We start from the raw sequence: 26,874 nt of genomic DNA on the forward strand, positions 1-26,874 counted from the left end.
TGAACATGACTGTGAACACAAACACTATGACCTCATTTAAGTCACTACATGAATCATTTGTCACTAAAATAAGCTTAAACTATAAAAAATAGTGAGCTCATATTGAGTTTGAGCAGAAACATGTCTGTGATAGTAACATTTCACATCAGAAATCACATCAAAAGTCCATGTTCCTGTTCCTGCTGCTGCTGAACATGGACTCAGTCTTTCACCTGCTGCAGATTTGTGCATCAGTCTCCACAAAGAACTAATATTAGGATACATATTTATTTCCTATATTTGTTATTGTTCGGCCCAAAATGACTTTGACACTCCTGATTTAAGACATTCTTGTTGATATAAAACACACAATAATTGAATCATTTGTTTTAGTTTGATCTCTTTACTTCATGATTATTTCTTCTTTTTGGTTAAATATTATACGATGTTGCGACTGCTGCTTTGAGTTTCCCCCCGTGGTGCGGCCCCTCTTTGGGGGACCCAGAGTCGACCCGCGCCCCGGACTAGTTTATGCTAATGCAAGAGTAAAGTTGCTGCAAATCAAACTGGCACATGTTTGTTTTGCCCTGAATGTCATTTGTACATTTAAAGCACTGATGTTTAGTCTTTGGAGTGAATGTGTGTTTACTGAGTGTGTACTTTTGTGCAAAGTGTAGTGTTTTGTCTAAAGAGAATAAATGAACACTGCGTATTTTAATTTCTTTATTAGTGGAATACAACAAAACCAGGTAAAAAACATTATCATGTTAATTATCATGTTAATTGTAAAAGCTGGGCATGATATAAAAGTGTGAAAATGGAAATAATCAGTGAAAACAATGTGGGCCCACAATGAAAAAAACAAGAACATAAATGTATAAAATGCAAGAGCTCGTTTACAAACAGCCATGAAAAACAACAAGGATCTTTTACTGTGGATTCAAACTGTTTTGAATGTTGAGTTTGTTTTGACTTAATCTCTCAAGTATTTTATCGATCTTTAATTACATTTTTCTGTTCTCTAGCTCAGGTATGTCATAAAAAGGACATTTATGTAAATACGTTTGTCAATTGGAGAATAAACATGATTATACTTGTACTGTAAACTTAAAGGTGCACTATGTAACTTTTCTGGTCTGCCCCTGCTGGTCTCCATGATGCTTTGTCTGAAATGTAGTTTGGTGTTAAACTTGGTCATTTGTCTCACAAGACGCTTTAGCAAATGTAACACATAAATCTGATAAAAGAGCTGCAGCTAACAATTATTTTAGTCGTCCCAATAATTCAAGTCAAAGTCAAACGATTATTTTTTTTCTTATCTTATTATTATAATATTTATTTTCTTTTAAATAAAGTTTGAACCGAATAAAGGTTTGAATTTGGCGACTGAACGCTCCTGGATAGGGAATATTTATGTACTATTGATGAAACGAAACATATTTGAGAAATTTGCATAAAGTTTATATTTTCTAGCCTATGGTCCAGCATTAGCCATCTTGTTTACAAAGCAGCTGGATCTATCTTGTGGACTTGCCTTTCCACAGACCTGACCTTAAACATGGCCTGGTGGTGTCAGTTTAATGCCACACTGTGGAACATTAGCAGCAAAGCAGCGACACCTCCACCAGAAAGGCTACACAGCGCCCCCTTGTGGAGGGGGAGGCCTCTCGTGCGTTAGACGTGAGCGCTCTTGGCGTGGTTGGCCGGCTGGTCGGACGGGATGGCGATGCCGCGGGACCTGGAGTAGTAGAAGCTGGTGTCGCGGCTCGGCAGTGAGGGGTCGACGCCATAGCAACAGAGGATGATGACACCGCCCAGGAGACAGAGCCCGGTGCCGACCCACCCGGAGTACTGGGAGAACCCGAAGGACATGAGGCCCTCGGTCTGGTGCGCGCCGACCGGAAACCAGACGGTGGAGATGGTGCCGAACACAGCTGAGGAGATAGAGGGAGACGGACAGGTGAGGCAGCCAATCAGAGCACAGAGAGGGAGACGGACAGGTGAGGCAGCCAATCAGAGCACAGAGAGGGAGACGGACAGGTGAGGCCGCCGATCAGAGCACAGAGAGGGAGACGGACAGGTGAGGCAGCCAATCAGAGCATAGAGAGGGAGGCGGACAGGTGAGGCAGCCAATCAGAGAGAAGTGTAAACTTAAATTGCTGGACATCATTTGATCATTTGAGCAGTGACAACATGAGCATCAGTGAGAGTGGTAGTAAGTGTTATAAAGTGACTGGTCGTACCCATGGCGATGTAGAGAGCTCCTCCAATCCGTGAGCGCTGCAGTTTGTTGGCGGAGGTGTCGTTCTGGAAGCGCACACAGGGCATGGCCATCAGGACGAGCAGCAGAGCAGGAAGTCCCAGGAGACAGGCCAGGATCATGAGCGCTCGGGACGTCTGGATGTACGCTGCAAGACAGGGGCAGTGTGAGCAAGGCACGGGCACTCACAAACCCAAAGCATTAAACCTGTCCAGAAGCATCAAACCTCTCCAGAAGCATCAAACCTCACCAGAAGCATCAAATCTCCCCAGAAGCATCAAACAGCTCCAGAAGCATCAAACCTCTCCCGAAGCATCAAACCTCTCCAGAAGCATCAAACAGCTCCAGAAGCATCAAACAGCTCCAGAAGCATCAAACCTCTCCCGAAGCATCAAACCTCTCCCGAAGCATCAAACCTCTCCCGAAGCATCAAACCTCCCCAGAAGCATCAAACCTCCCCAGAAGCATCAAACCTCTCCCGAAGCATCAAATCTCCCGAGAAGCATCAAATCTCCCCAGAAGCATCAAACAGCTCCAGAAGCAACAAACAGCTCCAGAAGCATCAAACCTCCCCAGAAGCATCAAACCTCTCCCGAAGCATCAAACCTCTCCAGAAGCATCAAATCTCCCGAGAAGCATCAAATCTCCCCAGAAGCATCAAACAGCTCCAGAAGCTACAAACAGCTCCAGAAGCATCAAACAGCTCCAGAAGCATCAAACAGCTCCAGAAGCATCAAACCTCTCCCGAAGCATCAAACCTCTCCAGAAGCATCAAACAGCTCCAGAAGCATCAAACAGCTCCAGAAGCATCAAACAGCTCCCGAAGCATCAAACCTCTCCCGAAGCATCAAACCTCTCCCGAAGCATCAAACCTCTCCCGAAGCATCAAACCTCTCCCGAAGCATCAAACCTCTCCCGAAGCATCAAACTTCTCCCGAAGCATCAAACCTCTCCCGAAGCATCAAACCTCACCAGAAGCATCAAATCTCCCCAGAAGCATCAAACAGCTCCAGAAGCATCAAACCTCTCCCGAAGCATCAAACCTCTCCAGAAGCATCAAACAGCTCCAGAAGCATCAAACAGCTCCAGAAGCATCAAACCTCTCCCGAAGCATCAAACCTCTCCCGAAGCATCAAATCTCTCCCGAAGCATCAAACCTCCCCAGAAGCATCAAACCTCCCCAGAAGCATCAAACCTCTCCCGAAGCATCAAACCTCCCCAGAAGCATCAAACCTCTCCCGAAGCATCAAATCTCCCCAGAAGCATCAAACAGCTCCAGAAGCAACAAACAGCTCCAGAAGCATCAAACCTCCCCAGAAGCATCAAACCTCTCCCGAAGCATCAAACCTCTCCCGAAGCATCAAACCTCACCAGAAGCATCAAATCTCCCCAGAAGCATCAAACAGCTCCAGAAGCATCAAACCTCTCCCGAAGCATCAAACCTCTCCAGAAGCATCAAACAGCTCCAGAAGCATCAAACAGCTCCAGAAGCATCAAACCTCTCCCGAAGCATCAAACCTCTCCCGAAGCATCAAACCTCTCCCGAAGCATCAAACCTCCCCAGAAGCATCAAACCTCCCCAGAAGCATCAAACCTCTCCCGAAGCATCAAATCTCCCGAGAAGCATCAAATCTCCCCAGAAGCATCAAACAGCTCCAGAAGCAACAAACAGCTCCAGAAGCATCAAACCTCCCCAGAAGCATCAAACCTCTCCCGAAGCATCAAACCTCTCCAGAAGCATCAAATCTCCCGAGAAGCATCAAATCTCCCCAGAAGCATCAAACAGCTCCAGAAGCTACAAACAGCTCCAGAAGCATCAAACAGCTCCAGAAGCATCAAACAGCTCCAGAAGCATCAAACCTCTCCCGAAGCATCAAACCTCTCCAGAAGCATCAAACAGCTCCAGAAGCATCAAACAGCTCCAGAAGCATCAAACAGCTCCCGAAGCATCAAACCTCTCCCGAAGCATCAAACCTCTCCCGAAGCATCAAACCTCTCCCGAAGCATCAAACCTCTCCCGAAGCATCAAACCTCTCCCGAAGCATCAAACCTCTCCCGAAGCATCAAACTTCTCCCGAAGCATCAAACCTCTCCCGAAGCATCAAACCTCACCAGAAGCATCAAATCTCCCCAGAAGCATCAAACAGCTCCAGAAGCATCAAACCTCTCCCGAAGCATCAAACCTCTCCAGAAGCATCAAACAGCTCCAGAAGCATCAAACAGCTCCAGAAGCATCAAACCTCTCCCGAAGCATCAAACCTCTCCCGAAGCATCAAATCTCTCCCGAAGCATCAAACCTCCCCAGAAGCATCAAACCTCCCCAGAAGCATCAAACCTCTCCCGAAGCATCAAACCTCCCCAGAAGCATCAAACCTCTCCCGAAGCATCAAATCTCCCCAGAAGCATCAAACCTCCCCAGAAGCATCAAACCTCTCCCGAAGCATCAAACCTCTCCAGAAGCATCAAATCTCCCGAGAAGCATCAAATCTCCCCAGAAGCATCAAACAGCTCCAGAAGCAACAAACAGCTCCAGAAGCATCAAACCTCCCCAGAAGCATCAAACCTCTCCCGAAGCATCAAACCTCTCCAGAAGCATCAAATCTCCCGAGAAGCATCAAATCTCCCCAGAAGCATCAAACAGCTCCAGAAGCAACAAACAGCTCCAGAAGCATCAAACAGCTCCAGAAGCATCAAACAGCTCCAGAAGCAACAAACAGCTCCAGAAGCATCAAACAGCTCCAGAAGCATCAAACAGCTCCAGAAGCATCAAACAGCTCCAGAAGCATCAAACCTCTCCAGAAGCAGTAAAGGTTCACAGTTTAGTTTTCTGAAAAACGTAATAGTGGTTTTCGCACTGCACTGGATTTTATAACTTTTTAAAAATTCCAATCCCCATTTGATGCTCGTTCCCACGCTCTGACACTTAATAATTCAGTCTGATTGACTCTTTTATGCATTAATATTTTTGTGTGCATGTTTTACAAACAACAACACTTGACCCCTTTGACCCCTTCACCGACGTGCCAGGGGCCATAAAACCATTATCTCACACTTTCATTGATAAGGCTGAGCACATTTGAAACAGAACAGAACGTGGAGGGGAGCAGGCTGGCAGAGGAGGTCAGCGGATCATCCACGGCATCTGGACAGTGTAAAACCGTCGGTCAGGAATGCACTCGCTGAGTATAAGATAGCATGACGCCCTTGAGATCGCTCGCCTCCAATTGCGTTTAACCGTCTTTTCCATGCATTTGGTCATCTCAAACATCACTATCCCCTACATAACCTTTACTCACTCCGCCCCTTTTAGCCGTAAAAACACAGAATTTCATTTTAGCTTTGTATAATTACTGTTGAACAACTTAAACGCTGTTGTGCAACTTACATAATGTGTGAAAGTGTGTAACGTGTCGACAGAACAGAGGCCGCTATAGGTTTGCATCATAAAAAAGCTAAAAATAAAGACAATTATCAAATATGTCTGTGAAAATTAGACTGCTGACATGATAAGAGCAAGAATAATTGGCCATTAGATGGAGAATACTGTTTGAATTGAGAAACGATGTATTGAAATGTTTTAACCTGTTACCATCCACCTATTTTCGCCCTGTGCACAATGGTTGGACATACCCAAATGGCATTGCTTATTAAAAGAGGATCTTATGTTCCACATGCAAGTGTGATGCATCATTAGAAAGCTTAGGCCTTCTAGTTTCTGCAGATGTGCACATGACACACTGTCAGGGCTTCAGAACTTACACTACAGAGGTCTAAACATAAACAAAACATCCTTTTTTAGTCTCGCCTGAATATTGTCAATTTGTAATGGTCCTGAGCATGACATACTTCATTGTGTGCATATGCTGTTCACTGTACATGATGTTTATCTTGTTGACAACAACTGTGTAAAGTTTCAGATCTCTAGGAACAGGCATTTTGGTGCTGTTGACCTTTTTGTATCAAAAAGTATATTCGGAACAAGTGATCCAAATATGTGCCAACTGTGCCAAACTGTTTTATTACAATTTTAGCTCCTCTATGATCATAAAACATACATTTTCATGTTTTGTAGGCCACTAATAGCAATTATAACAGCTAAAAAAAAATATGTGAAAATGTGTAAATATGAGTTTACCCATCCATGAATTTCCCATACAGAGGTTAAAAAAAAAAAAAAATAATTATAATATTTTTATTTTATTTTTGTATTGGTATAATCATAAATATATCTAACAATATGCACGTCCAAAAGGCTAATAAAATCAGAAAACGTTATGCGCAAAATCCTGCCGAGAAATCTGGCTCTTTACAGCCTTCCCGGAGCCTTACGCACGATAATACAGAACATTCTGTGTCAATGAGCCCTTTGTCCCGCCCCTCTTTCTAAAGCTATTCTCATTGGCTAGAATAATATGTCAAACAATCTCAGCTACGTCATTCGCACGCGGCGCTATTTAGATGTAAACAGACTAATCCATGTGCGTCGCAAGCGGCGCATTTTTTTTTGCGGAGGCTGTAGCAAACAAACCCGTGGACAGAAAAATTCGTGGATGGTCTCATTCTGTAGGTAACAATCTGAAGAAAAGAAGGATATCAAACATTATTTTATAGGTCAAACAGGTCATTTGTTATGGACGGAGAAATGCGCCGGACAAGCGGATTCTCGTCCGGCGAGAAACGAAGAAAAGTTTGTTTACTTGACAATATCTCGAAATCGGATAACTTCAGGAAAAATACAAGTGGATATTGTTTTTCAATGATTCCTTACGGACAGACTGAGTACAAGGATGTACAGAATTAAAGCCGTTTCGTCCGTTATAAACAGCAAACAGGTAGGACATGCGTTTGTAAAAGTTGAGACTTTCTCACAAACTATTGGCAATTGCTTCTTGGGGCATATTATTCAATGTAAATCAATGACATATTCGTTTTGTTGAGAAAATAAGCTTTAAAATGATGTATGGCTTGCTGGTATTGACCACGGAAATAAAAGTGATGATGTAAGAGAATATTTGAGATATAGAAAATGTTCGCCGGCGGACAGGTGGGTGGTAACAGGTTTTAAAACAAGTCCAATTGTCAAGGTTAACAAATAAATGTGTAAATTAGAGCAAACAAGGTCATGAAATCCTTGTCTTGAACACATTCATTTGGTTTCAGATTTATGGGAGTTACGTTCTGCTGTAAATTGCAGCTTGAGTGTTTTTCATCATCACACAAAGAGGAGAGAGAGGGTGTGTCTGGAGACAATTATATTCTCCTTTTTTGACTTTGGGTGAAGTCAAAGGAATGTCTTTCACTCTGTATCTGTGCTTTTCACAACTGTAGCATCTGGTTCCTCTTCCACACTGAAGCGCTGCATTCTATAAAAGTGCACACATGATGCTCCGTAGAGATGACACAAACGCTAAACTGTGCTTCTAGTCCAAATGTATACAATCATTTCAAAAAATCAAAAAGACTTTATCATAGTTTATATTTCATATATTTTTTGTGTCAGAGCACATTCCTAGTTTGTGAATTTTGTTCACTGACAATAAAGCGTTTCCTGATTCTGGTCTACATAGAGTAGGCGTGGTCTACGTGCAGGCGTTGTGGGCATGGTCTACACAAATTGGGTGTGGCTTATATATAGGTGTTGTGGTCTACATAGAGTGGGCATGGCTTGTGTACAGGTGTTGTGGGCGTGGTCTATGTACAGGTGTTGTGGTCTCCATATTGAGGGCGTGGTCTATGTGCAGGTATTGTGGTCTCCATATTGAGGGCGTGGTCTATGTGCAGGTATTGTGGTCTACATTGTGAGGGCGTGGTCTATGTACAGGTGTTGTGGTCTCCATAGTGAGGGCATGGTCTATGTACAGGTGTTGTGGTCTATGTACAGGTGTTGTGGTCTACATTGTGTGGGCGTGGTCTATGTACAGGTGTTGTGGTCTCCATAGTGAGGGCATGGTCTATGTACAGGTGTTGTGGTCTACATTGTGAGGGCGTGGTCTATGTACAGGTGTTGTGGTCTCCATAGTGAGGGCATGGTCTATGTACAGGTGTTGTGGTCTACATTGTGAGGGCGTGGTCTATGTACAGGTGTTGTGGTCTCCATATTGAGGGCGTGGTCTATGTGCAGGTATTGTGGTCTACATTGTGAGGGCGTGGTCTATGTACAGGTGTTGTGGTCTATGTACAGGTGTTGTGGTCTCCATAGTGAGGGTGTTGTCTGTGTACAGGTGTTGTGGTCTATGTACAGGTGTTGTGGTCTCCATAGTGAGGGCGTTGTCTGTGTACAGGTGTTGTGGTCTATGTACAGGTGTTGTGGTCTCCATAGTGAGGGCGTTGTCTGTGTACAGGTGTTGTGGTCTATGTACAGGTGTTGTGGTCTACATAGGGCGGGCGTGGCTTGTGCACAGGTGTTGTGGGCGTGGTCTACACAGAATACCTGGCAGGGAGAGGATCTGGTTGAGGGCGGTGCAGTGGTAAATGGCGGGCGAGATGACGCACTCGGCCCAGAGCCCGCGGGACCGGAGCTCGTCCATGCGCACGCACGTGGACACGCTGTACTCGCACGTGCGCACCCAGTCGTTGGTCGCCGTGGCGACGATGATGCCGACCCAACCGGTGCTGCTGGCAATCATCCCGGTGATTTGTCTGCACATGAACGCCATCTAGAGGAAAGAGGAGGAGCAACAGTGAGACGTTTGGTCCAGAAGAGAGAAGGCGAAAAAGAATACATGAACGTGGAAGGGCATCTGAATTAAAAATCTGATGAATAATTTGTGAACAAAAACCTATCATTAACATTTTTTACAGGTGTTCTTATTGCCAGATGTGATTTTTGTGTAACATTCCAGGCAAAATAACAACATTTTCATATTTCAAATTAACGTATCGTACCAGTTCAAATTTACGTATTTCCCCTTTAAATTGGACTGGACTCATGACTTTCAATCGATTACAGTAAAACAGCAATGAAAAATACAGACAAAACGAATCATATTTACAATAAAACACGTAAAAATGAAATTTAAATGTTTCAGCTGCCACACGGAAGTCAATTTCAATCTGAGGGCACTGGTTTAAGAAGGTAGACAGATGGTAACTGAGCTTAAAGGGACATTGTGTACAGCTGTTGTGTGCCACAAAACACTATAAAACTCTCCGTGGAGACAAATAAACAGGTGGAAGTGAAAGGTATAGATTTTAAATTTTTCCTGAAAAGTGACATATTGCACCTTTTAAAGCTTATAATGTGAAATATGTACTCCAAAACTGCTGACTTTCAGGTTCAATTTGAGGCTTTTTCGGGATCCAAAACTTAATATTTTCATGTCCGTGTATTTTCAATAAACGGTTAAATCAATATTTAGACTTCAAAGACCTCCGTCCGCGCACCATCTGTTGAAAATGTCTCTTTTAAATTAGACCAAACTGTTGTGCCCTTTTACAATATATAATAAAACTTACCTTATGCTCTTCGGATTTGATGTCTGTTTACAGTAATTCACAGCAAATCCACTTGTATTTTACTCAATAAAATATAAAACGTATTGTAAATGTGATATTGTATTGATAGAAAAGAACCCTGGAGAAAAGCTACACGGAATTCTCAAAATAAAACAGGAAATTGGACAAAAAACAAAACACTAAATTTGCAAAATAAGTCCAGAAATACGACAAAAATAGCTTGTATAAAATAGTTGCGCGTTGGCTCGTAGATGATCGCCCCCGAAATGATTTTTTTGGGAGATTTTTTTCCCCTTGGGGCGTGGTCCAGACTCAGAAAAGCTGCGTCCAATCAGCGCGTAACTGAAAACAGACTGAAGTGAGAAAACAGCGGGAGAACGAGGAGGATGTGAGTGAGAGGAATATCAATGCATTTAAGAAAAGTCATATTTCAGCCACTGGTCACTCATCTGTGTCTCTGGCGCCCTCTACTGGTGGAAACGCGGCGGACACGTGTACTTCCACAGTCTGGTGTAAAAGCACATTTTAAAAGGTGTTTGTGTAGTTTTTGTTGGTTGGGAGACATTAGGAAGCAGATATTTTAACCCAGAAATGCTATTGTCATCCGTGTAATAAACCCTTTAAATGTTTGCGGACAAATAATGTAAATTTCCAACTGATTTCAATGAAGAAACTTGGATAAAACACACAAAAAATCACAAAATATCAAAAGTCTAGGTGGTTTTGACAAATAAAAACCTCTCTGGACCTGGTTTAAACACATAAAACACATTTACAGTTGCATGTTTATTTTGTAGATTGTAGACACGTTTTGGCAAAGGAAATGTTTTAGATCCAAAAATACAAATAAATAATAATAAATATTACATACCGTATTTTCCAGACTATAAGTCGCACCTTTTTTCATAGTTTTGGCCGGGGTGCGACTTATACTTATATACTTATACTTATACTCTGGAGTAACTTATATGTGATATTATTTGTTACTTTCACAACTTATATATGTTTTTTTCTTCTCTATTATCAATTTTTTGGCCGGTGCGACTTATAGTCTGGAAAATACGGTACTTACCACCCAACTTTTTGTGAAGCTCAAATACCATTTCAAGACGAGAAACTAACAGTATTTTTTCCATCCTTTGTAGTAAAAAGACGTGAAACCATCAGTATTTAAATGTAACGCAGTTATTGTTTATTACACTACGTCTCCATTTGCCTCCATTCCTCATACGTTTACATTTGTTTACATTAGTTTACATTTGGCTGAAGTGCATAAACAGTTTCTTCGCTCACCGTTGCACATCTGGAGTTCACAGTGAGGTTTTTTATGACAGATTAAAGGATTTACAGAGCGTTGCCGGGGATTCTTCCACAATCTTTCTCTGACACGGTTCTGGACGTGTCTGTCTTTTATCCTGGATCTGACTGTGACGTGTTTCCATGGCAACTTTATTGCCACATTGTGAAACATCCCAGGCAAAGCAGGCACAAAAGATACAGTTTAGTTTAGTCCTGATATTTGGTCCTGGTTTAGTCCAGGTTTAGTCCTGGTTTAGTCTTGGTTTAGTTCTGGTTTAGTCCTGGTTTAGTTCTGGTTTAGTCCTGGTTTAGTCCTGGTTTAGCCCTGGTTTAGTCCTGGTTTAGTCCTGGTTTAGTCTTGGTTTAGTCCTGGTTTATTCCTGGTTTAGTCTTGGTTTAGTCCAGGTTTAGTCCTGGTTTAGTGCTGGTTTACTCCTGGTTTAGTCCAGGTTTAGTCCTGGTTTAGTCTTGGTTTAGTTCTGGTTTAGTCTTGGTTTAGTTCTGGTTTAGTCCTGGTTTAGGTCTGGTTTAGTCCTGGTTTAGTCCTGGTTTAGCCCTGGTTTAGTACTGGTTTAGTACTGGTTTAGTCTTGGTTTAGTCCTGGTTTATTCCTAGTTTAGTCTTGGTTTAGTCCTGGTTTAGTCCTGGTTTAGCCCTGGTTTAGTCCTGGTTTAGTTCTGGTTTAGTCCTGGTTTAGTCTTGGTTTAGTCTTGGTTTAGTCCTGGTTTAGACTTGGTTCAATCCTAGTTTAGTTCTGGTTTAGTCCTGATTTAGTCTTGGTTTAGTCTTGGTTTAGTCCTGGTTTAGTCCTGGTTTATTCCTAGTTTAGTCTTGGTTTAGTCCTGGTTTAGTCCTGGTTTAGCCCTGGTTTAGTCCTGGTTTAGTTCTGGTTTAGTCCTGGTTTAGTCTTGGTTTAGTCTTGGTTTAGTCCTGGTTTAGACTTGGTTCAATCCTAGTTTAGTTCTGGTTTAGTCCTGATTTAGTCTTGGTTTAGTCTTGGTTTAGTCTTGGTTTAGTCCTGGTTTATTCCTAGTTTAGTCTTGGTTTAGTCCTGGTTTAGTCCTGGTTTAGCCCTGGTTTAGTCCTGGTTTAGTTCTGGTTTAGTCCTGGTTTAGTCTTGGTTTAGTCTTGGTTTAGTCCTGGTTTAGACTTGGTTCAATCCTAGTTTAGTTCTGGTTTAGTCCTGATTTAGTCTTGGTTTAGTCTTGGTTTAGTCCTGGTTTAGTCCTGGTTTATTCCTGGTTCAATCCTAGTTTAGCCCTGGTTTAGTCCTGGTTTAGTCCTGGTTTAGTCTTGGTTTAGTCCTGGTTTATTCCTGGTTTAGTCTTGGTTTAGTCCAGGTTTAGTCCTGGTTTAGTGCTAGTTTACTCCTGGTTTAGTCCAGGTTTAGTCCTGGTTTAGTCTTGGTTTAGTTCTGGTTTAGTCCTGGTTTAGTCCTGGTTTAGTCCTGGTTTAGTCCTGGTTTAGCCCTGGTTTAGTCCTGGTTTAGTTCTGGTTTAGTCCTGGTTTAGTCCTGGTTTAGTCCTGGTTTAGTCTTGGTTTAGTCTTGGTTTAGTCCTGGTTTAGACTTGGTTCAATCCTAGTTTAGTTCTGGTTTAGTCCTGATTTAGTCTTGGTTTAGTCTTGGTTTAGTCCTGGTTTAGTCCTGGTTTATTCCTGGTTCAATCCTAGTTTAGCCCTGGTTTAGTCCTGGTTTAGTCCTGGTTTAGTCTTGGTTTAGTCCTGGTTTATTCCTGGTTTAGTCTTGGTTTAGTCAAATCAAATCAAATCAAATCAATTTATTTTTGTAAGGCCCAAAATCACAACAACAGTTGCCTCTGAGGGCCACAGGGAGAAATGAATCAACAATGTCTGTGGTGGCGAGGGACGATGTCCCAGGGTCCTCTGTCCTTAGACTCTCCTTCTCGGCCAGGAAAAACTACAAAAAAACCTCTTTGGGAAAAAAGCGTAGAAACCTGGAGGAGTTCCAGTGAAGGAGAGATCCGACTCTCACAGACGGACAGACGGACACGAGGAGACTGGAGCTGGACCCACTCTTCAGGCAGATGAGGGACCGACTGAGGCGAACTGGACCCACTCCTCAGTCAGATGAGGGACCGACTGAGGCGAACTGGACCCACTCTTCAGGCAGAAGAGGGACCGACTGAGGCGAACTGGAGCCACTCTTCAGGCAGATGAGGGACCGACTGAGGCGAGCTGGACCCACTCTTCAGGCAGATGAGGGACCGTCTGAGTCGAGCTGGACCCACTCCTCAGTCAGATGAGGGACCGACTGAGGCGAACTGGAGCCACTCTTCAGGCAGATGAGGGACCGTCGGAGGCGAACTGGACCCACTCTCCAGTCCAGGTTTATTCCTGGTTTAGTCTTGGTTTAGTCCAGGTTTAGTCCTGGTTTAGTGCTGGTTTACTCCTGGTTTAGTCCAGGTTTAGTCCTGGTTTAGTCTTGGTTTAGTTCTGGTTTAGTCTTGGTTTAGTTCTGGTTTAGTCCTGGTTTAGGTCTGGTTTAGTCCTGGTTTAGTCCTGGTTTAGCCCTGGTTTAGTCCTGGTTTAGTACTGGTTTAGTCTTGGTTTAGTTCTGGTTTAGTCCTGGTTTAGTTCTGGTTTAGTCCTGGTTTAGTCCTGGTTTAGCCCTGGTTTAGTCCTGGTTTAGTCCTGGTTTAGTCTTGGTTTAGTCCTGGTTTATTCCTGGTTTAGTCTTGGTTTAGTCCAGGTTTAGTCCTGGTTTAGTGCTGGTTTACTCCTGGTTTAGTCCAGGTTTAGTCCTGGTTTAGTCTTGGTTTAGTTCTGGTTTAGTCTTGGTTTAGTTCTGGTTTAGTCCTGGTTTAGGTCTGGTTTAGTCCTGGTTTAGTCCTGGTTTAGCCCTGGTTTAGTACTGGTTTAGTACTGGTTTAGTCTTGGTTTAGTCCTGGTTTATTCCTAGTTTAGTCTTGGTTTAGTCCTGGTTTAGTCCTGGTTTAGCCCTGGTTTAGTCCTGGTTTAGTTCTGGTTTAGTCCTGGTTTAGTCTTGGTTTAGTCTTGGTTTAGTCCTGGTTTAGACTTGGTTCAATCCTAGTTTAGTTCTGGTTTAGTCCTGATTTAGTCTTGGTTTAGTCTTGGTTTAGTCCTGGTTTAGTCCTGGTTTATTCCTAGTTTAGTCTTGGTTTAGTCCTGGTTTAGTCCTGGTTTAGCCCTGGTTTAGTCCTGGTTTAGTTCTGGTTTAGTCCTGGTTTAGTCTTGGTTTAGTCTTGGTTTAGTCCTGGTTTAGACTTGGTTCAATCCTAGTTTAGTTCTGGTTTAGTCCTGATTTAGTCTTGGTTTAGTCTTGGTTTAGTCCTGGTTTATTCCTAGTTTAGTCTTGGTTTAGTCCTGGTTTAGTCCTGGTTTAGCCCTGGTTTAGTCCTGGTTTAGTTCTGGTTTAGTCCTGGTTTAGTCTTGGTTTAGTCTTGGTTTAGTCCTGGTTTAGACTTGGTTCAATCCTAGTTTAGTTCTGGTTTAGTCCTGATTTAGTCTTGGTTTAGTCTTGGTTTAGTCCTGGTTTAGTCCTGGTTTATTCCTGGTTCAATCCTAGTTTAGCCCTGGTTTAGTCCTGGTTTAGTCCTGGTTTAGTCTTGGTTTAGTCCTGGTTTATTCCTGGTTTAGTCTTGGTTTAGTCCAGGTTTAGTCCTGGTTTAGTGCTAGTTTACTCCTGGTTTAGTCCAGGTTTAGTCCTGGTTTAGTCTTGGTTTAGTTCTGGTTTAGTCCTGGTTTAGTCCTGGTTTAGTCCTGGTTTAGTCCTGGTTTAGCCCTGGTTTAGTCCTGGTTTAGTTCTGGTTTAGTCCTGGTTTAGTCCTGGTTTAGTCCTGGTTTAGTCTTGGTTTAGTCTTGGTTTAGTCCTGGTTTAGACTTGGTTCAATCCTAGTTTAGTTCTGGTTTAGTCCTGATTTAGTCTTGGTTTAGTCTTGGTTTAGTCCTGGTTTATTCCTGGTTCAATCCTAGTTTAGCCCTGGTTTAGTCCTGGTTTAGTCCTGGTTTAGTCTTGGTTTAGTCCTGGTTTATTCCTGGTTTAGTCTTGGTTTAGTCAAATCAAATCAAATCAAATCAATTTATTTTTGTAAGGCCCAAAATCACAACAACAGTTGCCTCTGAGGGCCACAGGGAGAAATGAATCAACAATGTCTGTGGTGGCGAGGGACGATGTCCCAGGGTCCTCTGTCCTTAGACTCTCCTTCTCGGCCAGGAAAAACTACAAAAAAACCTCTTTGGGAAAAAAGCGTAGAAACCTGGAGGAGTTCCAGTGAAGGAGAGATCCGACTCTCACAGACGGACAGACGGACACGAGGAGACTGGAGCTGGACCCACTCTTCAGGCAGATGAGGGACCGACTGAGGCGAACTGGACCCACTCCTCAGTCAGATGAGGGACCGACTGAGGCGAACTGGACCCACTCTTCAGGCAGATGAGGGACCGTCTGAGTCGAGCTGGACCCACTCCTCAGTCAGATGAGGGACCGACTGAGGCGAACTGGACCCACTCTTCAGGCAGATGAGGGACCGACTGAGGCGAACTGGACCCACTCCTCAGTCAGATGAGGGACCGACTGAGGCGAACTGGACCCACTCTTCAGGCAGATGAGGGACCGTCTGAGTCGAGCTGGACCCACTCCTCAGTCAGATGAGGGACCGACTGAGGCGAACTGGAGCCACTCTTCAGGCAGATGAGGGACCGTCGGAGGCGAACTGGACCCACTCTCCAGTCCAGGTTTATTCCTGGTTTAGTCTTGGTTTAGTCCAGGTTTAGTCCTGGTTTAGTGCTGGTTTACTCCTGGTTTAGTCCAGGTTTAGTCCTGGTTTAGTCTTGGTTTAGTTCTGGTTTAGTCTTGGTTTAGTTCTGGTTTAGTCCTGGTTTAGGTCTGGTTTAGTCCTGGTTTAGCCCTGGTTTAGTCCTGGTTTAGTACTGGTTTAGTCTTGGTTTAGTCCTGGTTTATTCCTAGTTTAGTCTTGGTTTAGTCCTGGTTTAGTCCTGGTTTAGCCCTGGTTTAGTTCTGGTTTAGTCCTGGTTTAGTCCTGGTTTAGTCCTGGTTTAGTCTTGGTTTAGTCTTGGTTTAGTCCTGGTTTAGACTTGGTTCAATCCTAGTTTAGTTCTGGTTTAGTCCTGATTTAGTCTTGGTTTAGTCTTGGTTTAGTCCTGGTTTAGTCCTGGTTTATTCCTGGTTCAAACCTAGTTTAGCCCTGGTTTAGTCCTGGTTTAGTCCTGGTTTAGTCTTGGTTTAGTCCTGGTTTATTCCTGGTTTAGTCTTGGTTTAGTCCAGGTTTAGTCCTGGTTTAGTGCTAGTTTACTCCTGGTTTAGTCCAGGTTTAGTCCTGGTTTAGTCTTGGTTTAGTTCTGGTTTAGTCTTGGTTTAGTACTGGTTTAGTCTTGGTTTAGTCCTGGTTTATTCCTAGTTTAGTCTTGGTTTAGTCCTGGTTTATTCCTAGTTTAGTCTTGGTTTAGTCCTGGTTTAGTCCTGGTTTAGCCCTGGTTTAGTCCTGGTTTAGTTCTGGTTTAGTCCTGGTTTAGTCCTGGTTTAGTCCTGGTTTAGTCTTGGTTTAGTCTTGGTTTAGTCCTGGTTTAGACTTGGTTCAATCCTAGTTTAGTTCTGGATTAGTCCTGATTTAGTCTTGGTTTAGTCTTGGTTTAGTCCTGGTTTAGTCCTGGTTTATTCCTGGTTCAATCCTAGTTTAGCCCTGGTTTAGTCCTGGTTTAGTCATGGTTTATGATCTGTATTTTACTTCATACTTTTTACTTTCACTTCACGTCACTTGGAGGCATCTGTACTTACGTTTTATTAACTGTATTTAAAAGTACAAAGTATTTCATGAATTGAGACCGTCTGAAGTGTTCACGGAGACGCTTTAAGTTCAAACTAAAAGTATTTATACACATATTATACACTTTAAAAAGTAATAAAGATTCACTCGCTTTTATTGTCTGAAAATCTGCTAAATTCTTTATCGAAAGCACAAAATTTGACTCTTTAATAGTTCCAAACTCTGTGTTAAATACTTTTATATTGGTATTTAAATGGTTTTATTTCGTAGATTTTCTATGTAATACTTTTATTTTGAAAGGAGTAAATGTTTGCTTCCTTTGTCTTTCAGGACCAAAATAAACACAAAACACACGGTGCAAATAACCAGACAAAATTGCGATTATGAATCCTTCGTTTATTAAATAATTTCAAGCAGAATAACCATAAAAATGTGGATTAAAGACAGCAGTCTGGACCTGGTGCGATTATAGTGATAGAAAACATTCATGAACCACTTACAAAGTCTACATTTAGTTTAGTCGGACACACACAGCGGTTATGTTAGCTACGCTCTGTCGCCGCGGAAACAAAAAACAGAACCAAAAGAGACTAATTTATATATTCAATGTCCTCGAGATCCTTCCGGAAGCGGCTTCAGATTTACACGTTCGAGCCAAACCAGCGAGCGAAGAAACAAGCGCGGAAACGAAATCTCCAAATCAGCAGGAAATGAATAAAAGTTTGAACTGGATTTAACCGACGTATTTACTCCATTTCCTTCATTTTGACTCAAACTTGATTATGACGTGTTTTTCTTTCTTCAGGTAAAAGTATCGGCCAGTGACTCACTGGGACTTATTTTCACTTGTTAAAAAGAAAAAACGCATCGATCTTGATAAACTACGAACAAACGACACGGACGCTCTGAATTCATTTGGGTCCAAGACATTTCCGACACATTTCAATAGGATTTCAGTGGGATTTTTTCAGTGGGATTTTTTTCAGTGGGATGTCAATGGGATTTCAATGGGATTTTGGTGGGATTTCAAAAGGATTTCAGTGGGATTTTTTCAATGGGATTAAGTGGGATTTTTTCAGTGGGATTTCAATGGGATTTTGGTGGGATTTCAATAGGATGTCAATGGGATTTCAATAGGATTTCAGTGGGATTTCAATGGGATTACAATGGGATTTCAATGGGATTCCGGCAAGCTTTTGTTACACACTTTGAGGTGTCAAAAGGGAGAACAGGCGCGATTACAAGTGACAATGCTGAGAAAACGATTGGTCTCTTGGCGTTGTTTTGAGTTCAAAAGCGTTTCACAATTGGGCAAAGTGTCGATTTCGGTTTGATACGGGCGTAATTTTGCCACAAACTCTGGATTTTGAATTTGTCCTACTCGGATTCTTGGCCGATCCAGGATTTGTCCCGATGTAGTCTGGTTCTAGTCCCGGTTTAGTCATTGTCAAGTCACAATTTTGATGCGTTGCGTGTTATTTTAGTTGTTAACGAGTCCAAATGATTCTTTCTATTGAACATTTAGACTCTAAAAACACTATCAATCAAATAAAGGATGAAATATGCTCACTGAAGGCTTCTAGATAAAGATTTTTCAGTAATAAAGTGTATTATTTACACAATTATCAGAAATGGTTTACTCTTTTTGAATAATGTCACTGTCTTTGTTATAAAAAGGCAAATTCATGTGTGTTTTAGAGTTTGTTTAGTCCAGATAACAATGATGAAGATCAAAACACGACAAGGGTTATTTTTCAAAGTCAATATGTCGTGTGCAAACAAACTACTTAGTTCTGTTTTGGATCTCATCGAGACTCATAAAGCCTTTCAAAACGTAACTATGAACACGACACTTTTGTTTTTACTGAACTCAAAGATATAAAACACTTTCTATGCACACAAGAGACCCGTTTCTTTCAAATATTGTCCAAAAATCTGTGAGTTTTAGATCTCGTAGTGAAAAATGGTAGCAAAAACAAACGTGTTGCGCTTCTTTTTTGGGTTTTTCGCTCAAGAAAGAGCAACATTTGATCCATTTTCAAAACTCAGTCCTGTTTAATTGAACTTTTCATTGCATTTTACCACTGTCTTTGTTGGTAATAGTCCAGCTTTTCCCCAGTATCACTTAACGGTTCTCAGGAAATCCAAATAAATATAAATTCAAGCCTGTTTTCAGCTCAAATCAAATCCCATAATTTAATAAATACACTTATTTATACTGGCTCTTCCACCAGTTCCAACAAAGCCCAGCTTTTCTTTTTGTCTCTAAACGGTCAAACCTGATTTTAAAAAAAAAGAGCACAACGTTAGAAATATTAGTCTGAACAACATTGATTAACGGACAGAAATGTATAAATATTTGACATCGTCCCGAGCGTCTTCTGTGAAGGTTTTTTCGGAACGATAACGGCGAAAGAGCGGTAAAAAAACAAGGTCTTCCCGCGACTTCGGGACGCGTGGGTTCCACCCGGCGAAGGTCGCTAACGTCCTCGGTGTCGGCTTATTTTCCTGGCGCTTATTTTATTGCATCTTCTCTTGCTTTTCCCTTCCAGTGTCTGCAGAAACGCGCCTCACATGGACAGTATATTGCTCCGCTCCGTCACTGGTGCTTGAGCGAGTTGATGTGGGCGCAGATCTTGAGGGCGGGGCCCAGCTTTATGTTCATACTGGTCATGAGGTGGTCCTCGGTGAGCAGCAGGAGCGCTTGGCCGTCGATCTCCTGCGTCCGGAAGGCCTCGGCGACATCTCCGCAGCCTCCAAACGACAAGGAAACGTGTTATTTTCATTTGCAATAGAGAAAAACCTGTCATTTTTCTGACTTTACAGTATGTTTCAATGAAAGGATTCTGTTCAAAGTGACAAAAAGACTGAAATGGACCCGTGAGCTGACAAACTTCTAAATGAAATAATGTTTTTTTTTCAGAGTAGTCGTAGTAGTTTTTAAACAAAATTAGACAGGATATTATATTTTTATATATTTTTTTATTTTAATTTAATTCTTTTTGAATTGCATCGATTCAAATTTTGATTTTATTTTAATCTTTCTCCGTTTTAGGCGCATTACTTTATCCACACATGGGTTTCTGATCGGGCCAGCGCAGGAGGAAGTACTCATTTTTGATACTCCAGTAGAAGTACAGCAAATAAATAGTAAGAAATATATTAAAAGAGTAAAAAGTAGTAAGTAATCACACAGATTTTTGAGAACTTTTACAACTACTACAAATTACAGTGGTGGGTGAAGTACTCAATTGTGTTACTTAAGTAAAAGTACAGACACAGGAGCAACAAGTCAAGTTACTCAAGTACAAGTAAAAGTATCACATAAATACATCTACTAGTGTCACATGGATACATCAAAAAGTAAGTAAATGTTTAAAATTGTCACAAATTTGGAGTTTCAGAGTCAAATGTAGTGATTTCGATAAAACATTGTGCTGTTGTTAATGCTGTTGCATAAATTCTTTATAAATGAGACCTAAACATTGTACTAAACTGTAGTAACCGTGCTGTACTGTTGTACTGGAATACTACTGTTAATATTTCATTCTCCTGACATGTTCCACTTAAAGCAGGACAGATGCAGTGAAGCCTTTTCTAAGAACCAAGCGGTAAAGAAAACACACTAGTGGTGATTTAGAGTCCACAATGCGTCATAAAAGTTACTTATTCGACTCTCTGTGGCTCAAATCTACAAAAAAATCAAGGAAAAGTCAATCTGTCGCATTCACGTTAAAAAATGACCTGTGTACGGGATTATTTTTCTTTCTTTAAGCAAAATTCCAGAGCAGAACGTTCTAAAAAACACATTTAAAACTGTGCAAAAACCTCTTGTTGACAATTTCCCACAATATAACAGAAAATATATCAATTCTCCTCAGAAATACACAGGGAAATCTGATCATCTAGGCTCAATATGTCCTGTAAATAACACTTTTAAATGTGATTGCGGGCTCTCACTACCTTTCCAATGATTGCACGTCCTGTATTGTATATTGCGCGTCCTGTATTGCACGTCCTGTATTGTGTATTGCGCGTCCTGTATTGTGTACGCGTCCTGTTTTGCTTACGCGTCCTGTATTGAGTACGCGTCCTGTATTGCACGTCCTGTATTGTATATTGCGCGTCCTGTATTGCACGTCCTGTATTGTGTATTGCGCGTCCTGTATTGTGTACGCGTCCTGTATTGCGTACGCGTCCTGTATTGTGTACGCGTCCTGTATTGCATGTCCTGTATTGTGTATTGCGCGTCCTGTATTGCACGTCCTGTATTGTGTATTGCGCGTCCTGTATTGCGCGTCCTGTATTGTGTACGCGTCCTGTATTGCATGTCCTGTATTGTGTATGCATCCTGTATTGCACGTCCTGTATTGTGTACGCGTCCTGTATTGTGTACGCGTCCTGTATTGTGTACGCGTCCTGTATTGTGTACGCGTCCTGTATTGTGTACGCGTCCTGTATTGTGTACGCGTCCTGTATTGCACGTCCTGTATTGTGTACGCGTCCTGTATTGTGTACGCGTCCTGTATTGCACGTCCTGTATTGTGTACGCGTCCTGTATTGCATGTCCTGTATTGTGTATTACGCGTCCTGTATTGTGTACGCGTCCTGTATTGTGTACGCGTCCTGTATTCCATGTCCTGTATTGTGTACGCGTCCTGTATTCCATGTCCTGTATTGTGTATGCGTCCTGTATTCCATGTCCTGTATTGTGTACGCGTCCTGTATTGCACGTCCTGTATTGTGTATGCATCCCGTATTGTGTACGCGTCCTATATTCTGTATGCGTCCTGTATTGTGTACGCGTCCTGTACTGTGTACGCGTCCTGTATTGTGTATGCATCCCGTATTGTGTACGCGTCCTGTATTGCGCATCCTGTATTGTGTAAGCGTCCTGTATTGTGTATGCGTCCTGTATTGCACATCCTGTATTGTGTATAGCGCGTCCTGTATTGCACGTCCTGTATTGTGTATTGCGCGTCCTGTATTGCACGTCCTGTATTGTGCATGCGTCCTGTATTGTGTACGCGTCCTGTATTGCACGTCCTGTATTGTGTATGCGTCCTGTATTGCACGTCCTGTATGGTGTATGCGTCCTGTATTGCACATCCTGTATTGCACGTCCTGTATTGTGTATGCGTCCTGTATTGCACGTCCTGTATGGTGTATGCGTCCTGTATTGCACATCCTGTATTGCACGTCCTGTATTGTGTATGCGTCCTGTATTGCACGTCCTGTATGGTGTATGCGTCCTGTATTGCACATTCTGTATTGCACGTCCTGTATGGTGTATGCGTCCTGTATTGCACATTCTGTATTGCACGTCCTGTATTGTGCATGCGTCCTGTATTGTGTATGCGTCCTGTATTGCACGTCCTGTATGGTGTATGCGTCCTGTATTGCACATCCTGTATTGCACGTCCTGTATTGTGTATGCGTCCTGTATTGCACGTCCTGTATGGTGTATGTGTCCTGTATTGCACATCCTGTATTGCACGTCCTGTATGGTGTATGCGTCCTGTATTGCACATCCTGTATTGTGTATGCGTCCTGTATTGCACATCCTGTATTGCACGTCCTGTATTGTGTATGCGTCCTGTATTGCACATCCTGTATTGCACGTCCTGTATTGTGTATGCGTCCTGTATTGCACGTCCTGTATGGTGTATGCGTCCTGTATTGCACATCCTGTATTGCACGTCCTGTATTGTGTATGCGTCCTGTATTGCACATCCTGTATTGCACGTCCTGTATTGTGTATGCGTCCTGTATTGCACGTCCTGTATGGTGTATGCGTCCTGTATTGCACATCCTGTATTGCACGTCCTGTATTGTGTATGCGTCCTGTATTGCGACAGTAATTTAATTGTGACAGTGAAAGTGTCTGCTCCGGGTTAAGAATGAACAGTCACGACAGATGCACAAACTGATGACTGCGTTAAAGTTAAATAACTGACTGTTTGTATGAGTGAGAAGAGACTGAGGAATGTAATGAAAGGAAATTCATTACATTCATAATTCATTATATTCATAATTTAAAGGACAAATATTATGCATTATTTGTATTGTTATCAGCCTTTTGTTTCCCTAAAACTCCTGAAAAAATGAGCCCCGTTTAAAGCTGAGGCTGTTCCTGAACCTCTGGAGACTTTGTGAAGCTGAGACTCTGGAGTTTTGACACTAAAATGAGCTTCTGTTGCGTTTTGACTGTTCTCTTTTAAAAGCTGAAGGTAAATTCACTAAAGATTAATTTTAGGGATTTGTAATAAAGCAAAAATGTCCAGGCAGAATCCACATAAAAGTCAGATTCATTTTTCATTTTATTTTAGGGTCATTTTTTACCTTTGGAGTACAAACTGAGCCTGATGTTTCCCAGAATGATTGATTTGACTGGAAATAAGTGAATTTACAACTTTATTAAATCTTAGTTTAGTCCCAGTTTAGTCTCAATTTCGCTGTGATGTTTGTGCAAGTGTGAGCGCCGCCTAAACACATTTTTACCACGGACGACATAAGATAAGATAAGATAAGATATTCCTTTATTGTCCCACATGGGGAAATTTCATTGGCGCAACGCAGGTAGATACAGAGGTAGATACAGAAGAACAGATCACTTATAGGAAGTCTGAAAAACACTTTCAGTAGAAGATCTCCTATAAATAAATAAAAACTCCCATAGAAAAATGAATAAATAAATACATAAATATCATTGCATGTGATCACGACAGTAATTGCACATGAATATACTCGATATTCTATTTTGGCAATTTCACAAAAACTCCCTTTTCCCGTCACAAAAAGAAGTGCAGGAGCGGCATCTTGTGGCCATGAGGGGTACAGCGTGTTTCATGGACATTTCTGACTCTTGGAAAAAGCACAATTTCTTCCAGTATCTTCAACTGAGAGAAAAAAGAACTATAGGGCAGCGCCGTCTAGGATTTGATAATAATAATTTGAAATATGTGGAGGAGTTTAATTAGATTTGATCACACATAAACTAAAGAGTAAACCGTTGAAGACGCATCAAAGTTGTAATACAGTGGATTCTCATATATTTGATCAAGATTTCCTTGTTGTTTGATCTCAATAATCGTGAATAATCGTTAAATCGTGGTGTTTTTTCTGACAATAATTGTAAAAACTAAAATAACACTAAATCTGATATATAAAATCCCCTCGTTCAAAGTCAATAGCTGCATAAAAACAATAAAGAACAAATCCACGAGAAAGAATAACACACGGACTAAGACTAAAAGACAGAAAATGACTGTTGCTTTTGTTCTCTCTCGTTTTTGTTCTTTTGCTCTCTCTCGTTTTTGTTTGTTCTCTTTCGTTTTTGTTTGTTCTTTCTCGTTTTTGCTTTTTTTCCCTCTCGTTTTTGCTTTTGCTCTCTCTCGTTTTTGCTTTTGTTCTCTCTCGTTTTTGCTTTTTTTCCCTCTTGTTTTTGCTTTTGTTCTCTAGTTTTTGCTTTTGTTCTCTCTCGTTTTTGCTTTTGTTCTCTCTCGTTTTTGCTTTTGTTCTCTCTCGTTTTTGCTTTTGTTCTCTCTCGTTTTTGCTTTTTTCCCTCTTGTTTTTGTTTGTTCTCTCTCGTTTTTGTTCTTTTGCTCTCTCTCGTTTTTGTTTGTTCTCTTTCGTTTTTGTTTGTTCTTTCTCGTTTTTGCTTTTTTTCCCTCTCGTTTTTGCTTTTGCTCTCTCTCGTTTTTGCTTTTGTTCTCTCTCGTTTTTGCTTTTTTTCCCTCTTGTTTTTGCTTTTGTTCTCTCTCGTTTTTGCTTTTGTTCTCTCTCGTTTTTGCTTTTTTCCCTCTTGTTTTTGTTTGTTCTCTTTCGTTTTTGTTTGTTCTCTCTCGTTTTTGCTTTTGTTCTCTCTCGTTTTTGTTTGTTCTCTCATTTTTGCTTTTGTTCTCTCTCGTTTTTCGTGTGCGACTCACCTGGCAGCGCGTTGATGAAGGCGGTCACTTCCTCCACGCTCCACTGCGACGGCGACGGCCTGAACGTGGAGGTGACGGCCGGAGCCGACGCCCTCCTCTGGACGCGCTGCGGCGCCACGCCCTCTGTCTGCGTGTTGCCGAGGCTGTTGCTGTGGGTGAGGCTGTTGCTGTGGGTGATGTGGTTGTTGTTATGCACGGTGATGCTGCTGCTGCTGTTGTTGTTGGGGGATGTTGTCATGGCAGCAGGCTCCTCCTCTTCTTCTTCCTCTTCCTCCTCTTCTTCCTCGTCGTCGTCATCGGGTGCGTCGTCTCCGTCGTCCTCCTCGACTCCAGCCTCCACCTGCACAAACCGTTTGACCAGGACAGAACCTGAAGCAGCTGAAGCATAAACCTCTCTTTTTATATCACAATAAAATAAACTAAATTCAGCTTTTATTCTGAAGGTTTTTCTTGACAAACTGGCAACTAAGGCATTCTCTTGATTCTAATGGATTCTTAAGTTAATAAATAAATAAATAGACAAAATAAAAACGATACATCTGAACATTCTTCATTGACATATTCAGAGCGGTATTATGTGAATACTGACATAAGTACGAGCCAAGTTTGTGGAGATGCAAGCTCACTCACTGTCAGGACTCTCATTGTTTTTTAGTTCAATGAAAAAAACATGCTTTAATTATATATATTTTTACTAAATAGTTACACTCAGGTTTTAATAAAAAAAAATGAAGAAAGACTTTGTATCTTTACCTCCATGTCCTCCTCGTCTTCTTCTGCTGCTGGAGGAGGTTTCTCTTTCACCTCTTTCTCACGGCGTCCGGCGCTCCACAGATCCTTAGGCTAAAGACAGGAGTTTGTATGAGATGTATATATAATATTATAGAGTATTACCAGTCTGAGCAGCAGTGGTCAGTAATAGGAGTATAGTAATAGTATTATAGAGTCAGTAATAGTAGTATAGCAATAGTATTATAGAGTATTACCAGTCTGAGCAGCAGTGGTCAGTAATAGGAGTATAGTAATAGTATTATAGAGTCAGTAATAGTAGTATAGCAATAGTATTATAGAGTATTACCAGTCTGAGCAGCAGTGGTTTCCCTGGCACAGATTCCGCTCGGTTCAGAACAGGTCGAGGTCGATCGGAGCGACTCCCTGCACTCAGAGCCCGGAGCCGCTTCGTCAGGCGCACATTAAATCTGAAACACAGACGTAAGACACTTTATTAATCCCTCAGGACAAACGCAAAATGGGTCATTTACTATTTATGACTATACACAAAGATTCGATAGGAATTGGGCGCTCGAACATGAAACAAACACAAATTAAGTGGCAATAAATGAAGGTATTATTCAATCACAAATAGAGAAATAATTATTTGCTAGCAATTGGGTCCACACATTTGTTATATACATTTGATGGCTTAAAAGTCATTCAACTGAAACAATAATAATAATAACTTGTGCTGACATTAAATATTGTGTCCAGTTTTGTTTTGTGTGGATAGGGCTAGTAAATATAGATATTAACCATAAACAAAGTCACTCAACATAAGATCACGTCCAAAGAGCTCTGTGCGCCACAGCTAGCGGCTAGCTTAAGGTTAGCGTCACTACTTCCTGTCAAACTAGTTATATCTATTTTTTGTCGAGTCACGCTAAAATAAATAAATACGTAAAGATCAGGCAGTGAACAGTGGATTTGACGACATGTTTAAACTTTACACATGAGGTGAATACTTTAGCGGAGGACATTTTGTGGGTCAATGCTAATGCTAATTTTGACACTTGTCCTGTGTTGACCAGCATCTAAACAGAGGGCACAGTTTAGGGATCGCGACATTTTTAGTGCTGTCCGAACGTGCAGCAGGTGAAAAATTTGTCCCACAATGCACCTTGAATGTAGTGTCCAGCGTTACTATAAACCACAATGCATTGCTAGAGTCGGAAAAACAACAGTGACGGGTCTTTAACTGGACACAACAGACCAAATGAAGCAGAAGAGCTGTTTAAACGCACTATTGACTTGAATATGAACAAACCACTCACGCCATTACGCCGCAAAGTTGCTAGCATTAGCCGCTTAGCTTAGCTTGAGTCACCATCACAGGCAAAAAGTTGAATATTCCAGTCTGTTTGTTGTTTAATGTGAGATCCATGACTTGTATGGTGATTATTAGTCCATAAAT

The 26,874-nt window shown here is 41.8% G+C and overlaps 3 protein-coding genes across 5 annotated transcripts in view; 1 reads left to right on the forward strand and 2 right to left on the reverse strand.

Moving 5' to 3' along the window:
• LOC140364375 (eukaryotic translation initiation factor 5A-1-like) overlaps positions 1 to 26,874 on the forward strand; it is a 143,776-nt gene that overhangs the window by 33,087 nt on the left and 83,815 nt on the right. The gene's annotated exons all lie outside the window — the stretch shown is intronic.
• LOC140364916 (claudin-11-like) lies at positions 1,331 to 9,944 on the reverse strand. Its single transcript, XM_072451296.1, has 4 exons — positions 9,695 to 9,944; positions 8,670 to 8,895; positions 2,223 to 2,387; positions 1,331 to 1,913 (listed from the first exon to the last, which is right to left on the reverse strand). The coding sequence occupies exons 2-4, from the start codon at positions 8,893 to 8,895 to the stop codon at positions 1,654 to 1,656; spliced, it is 651 nt and encodes a 216-aa protein (XP_072307397.1). The 5' UTR covers positions 9,695 to 9,944; the 3' UTR covers positions 1,331 to 1,653.
• LOC140364369 (uncharacterized) overlaps positions 17,134 to 26,874 on the reverse strand; it is a 32,887-nt gene continuing 23,146 nt past the window's right edge. For all 3 annotated transcript variants that reach the window (XM_072450468.1, XM_072450467.1, XM_072450466.1), the window contains 4 exons: positions 25,765 to 25,885; positions 25,440 to 25,529; positions 24,687 to 25,026; positions 17,134 to 19,512 (listed from right to left, as the gene is read on the reverse strand). In XM_072450468.1, coding sequence (XP_072306569.1) covers positions 19,358 to 19,512; positions 24,687 to 25,026; positions 25,440 to 25,529; positions 25,765 to 25,885 — 706 coding nt within the window. In that variant the 3' untranslated portion in view covers positions 17,134 to 19,357. The remainder of the gene's footprint in view (positions 19,513 to 24,686; positions 25,027 to 25,439; positions 25,530 to 25,764; positions 25,886 to 26,874) is intronic.

The sequence above is a fragment of the Eucyclogobius newberryi genome, unplaced genomic scaffold, assembly GCF_026437365.1.
Source record: "Eucyclogobius newberryi isolate DKJ021-1_F unplaced genomic scaffold, fEucNew1.0.hap1 SCAF_18, whole genome shotgun sequence".
Taxonomy (NCBI): Eukaryota; Metazoa; Chordata; class Actinopteri; order Gobiiformes; family Gobiidae; genus Eucyclogobius; species Eucyclogobius newberryi.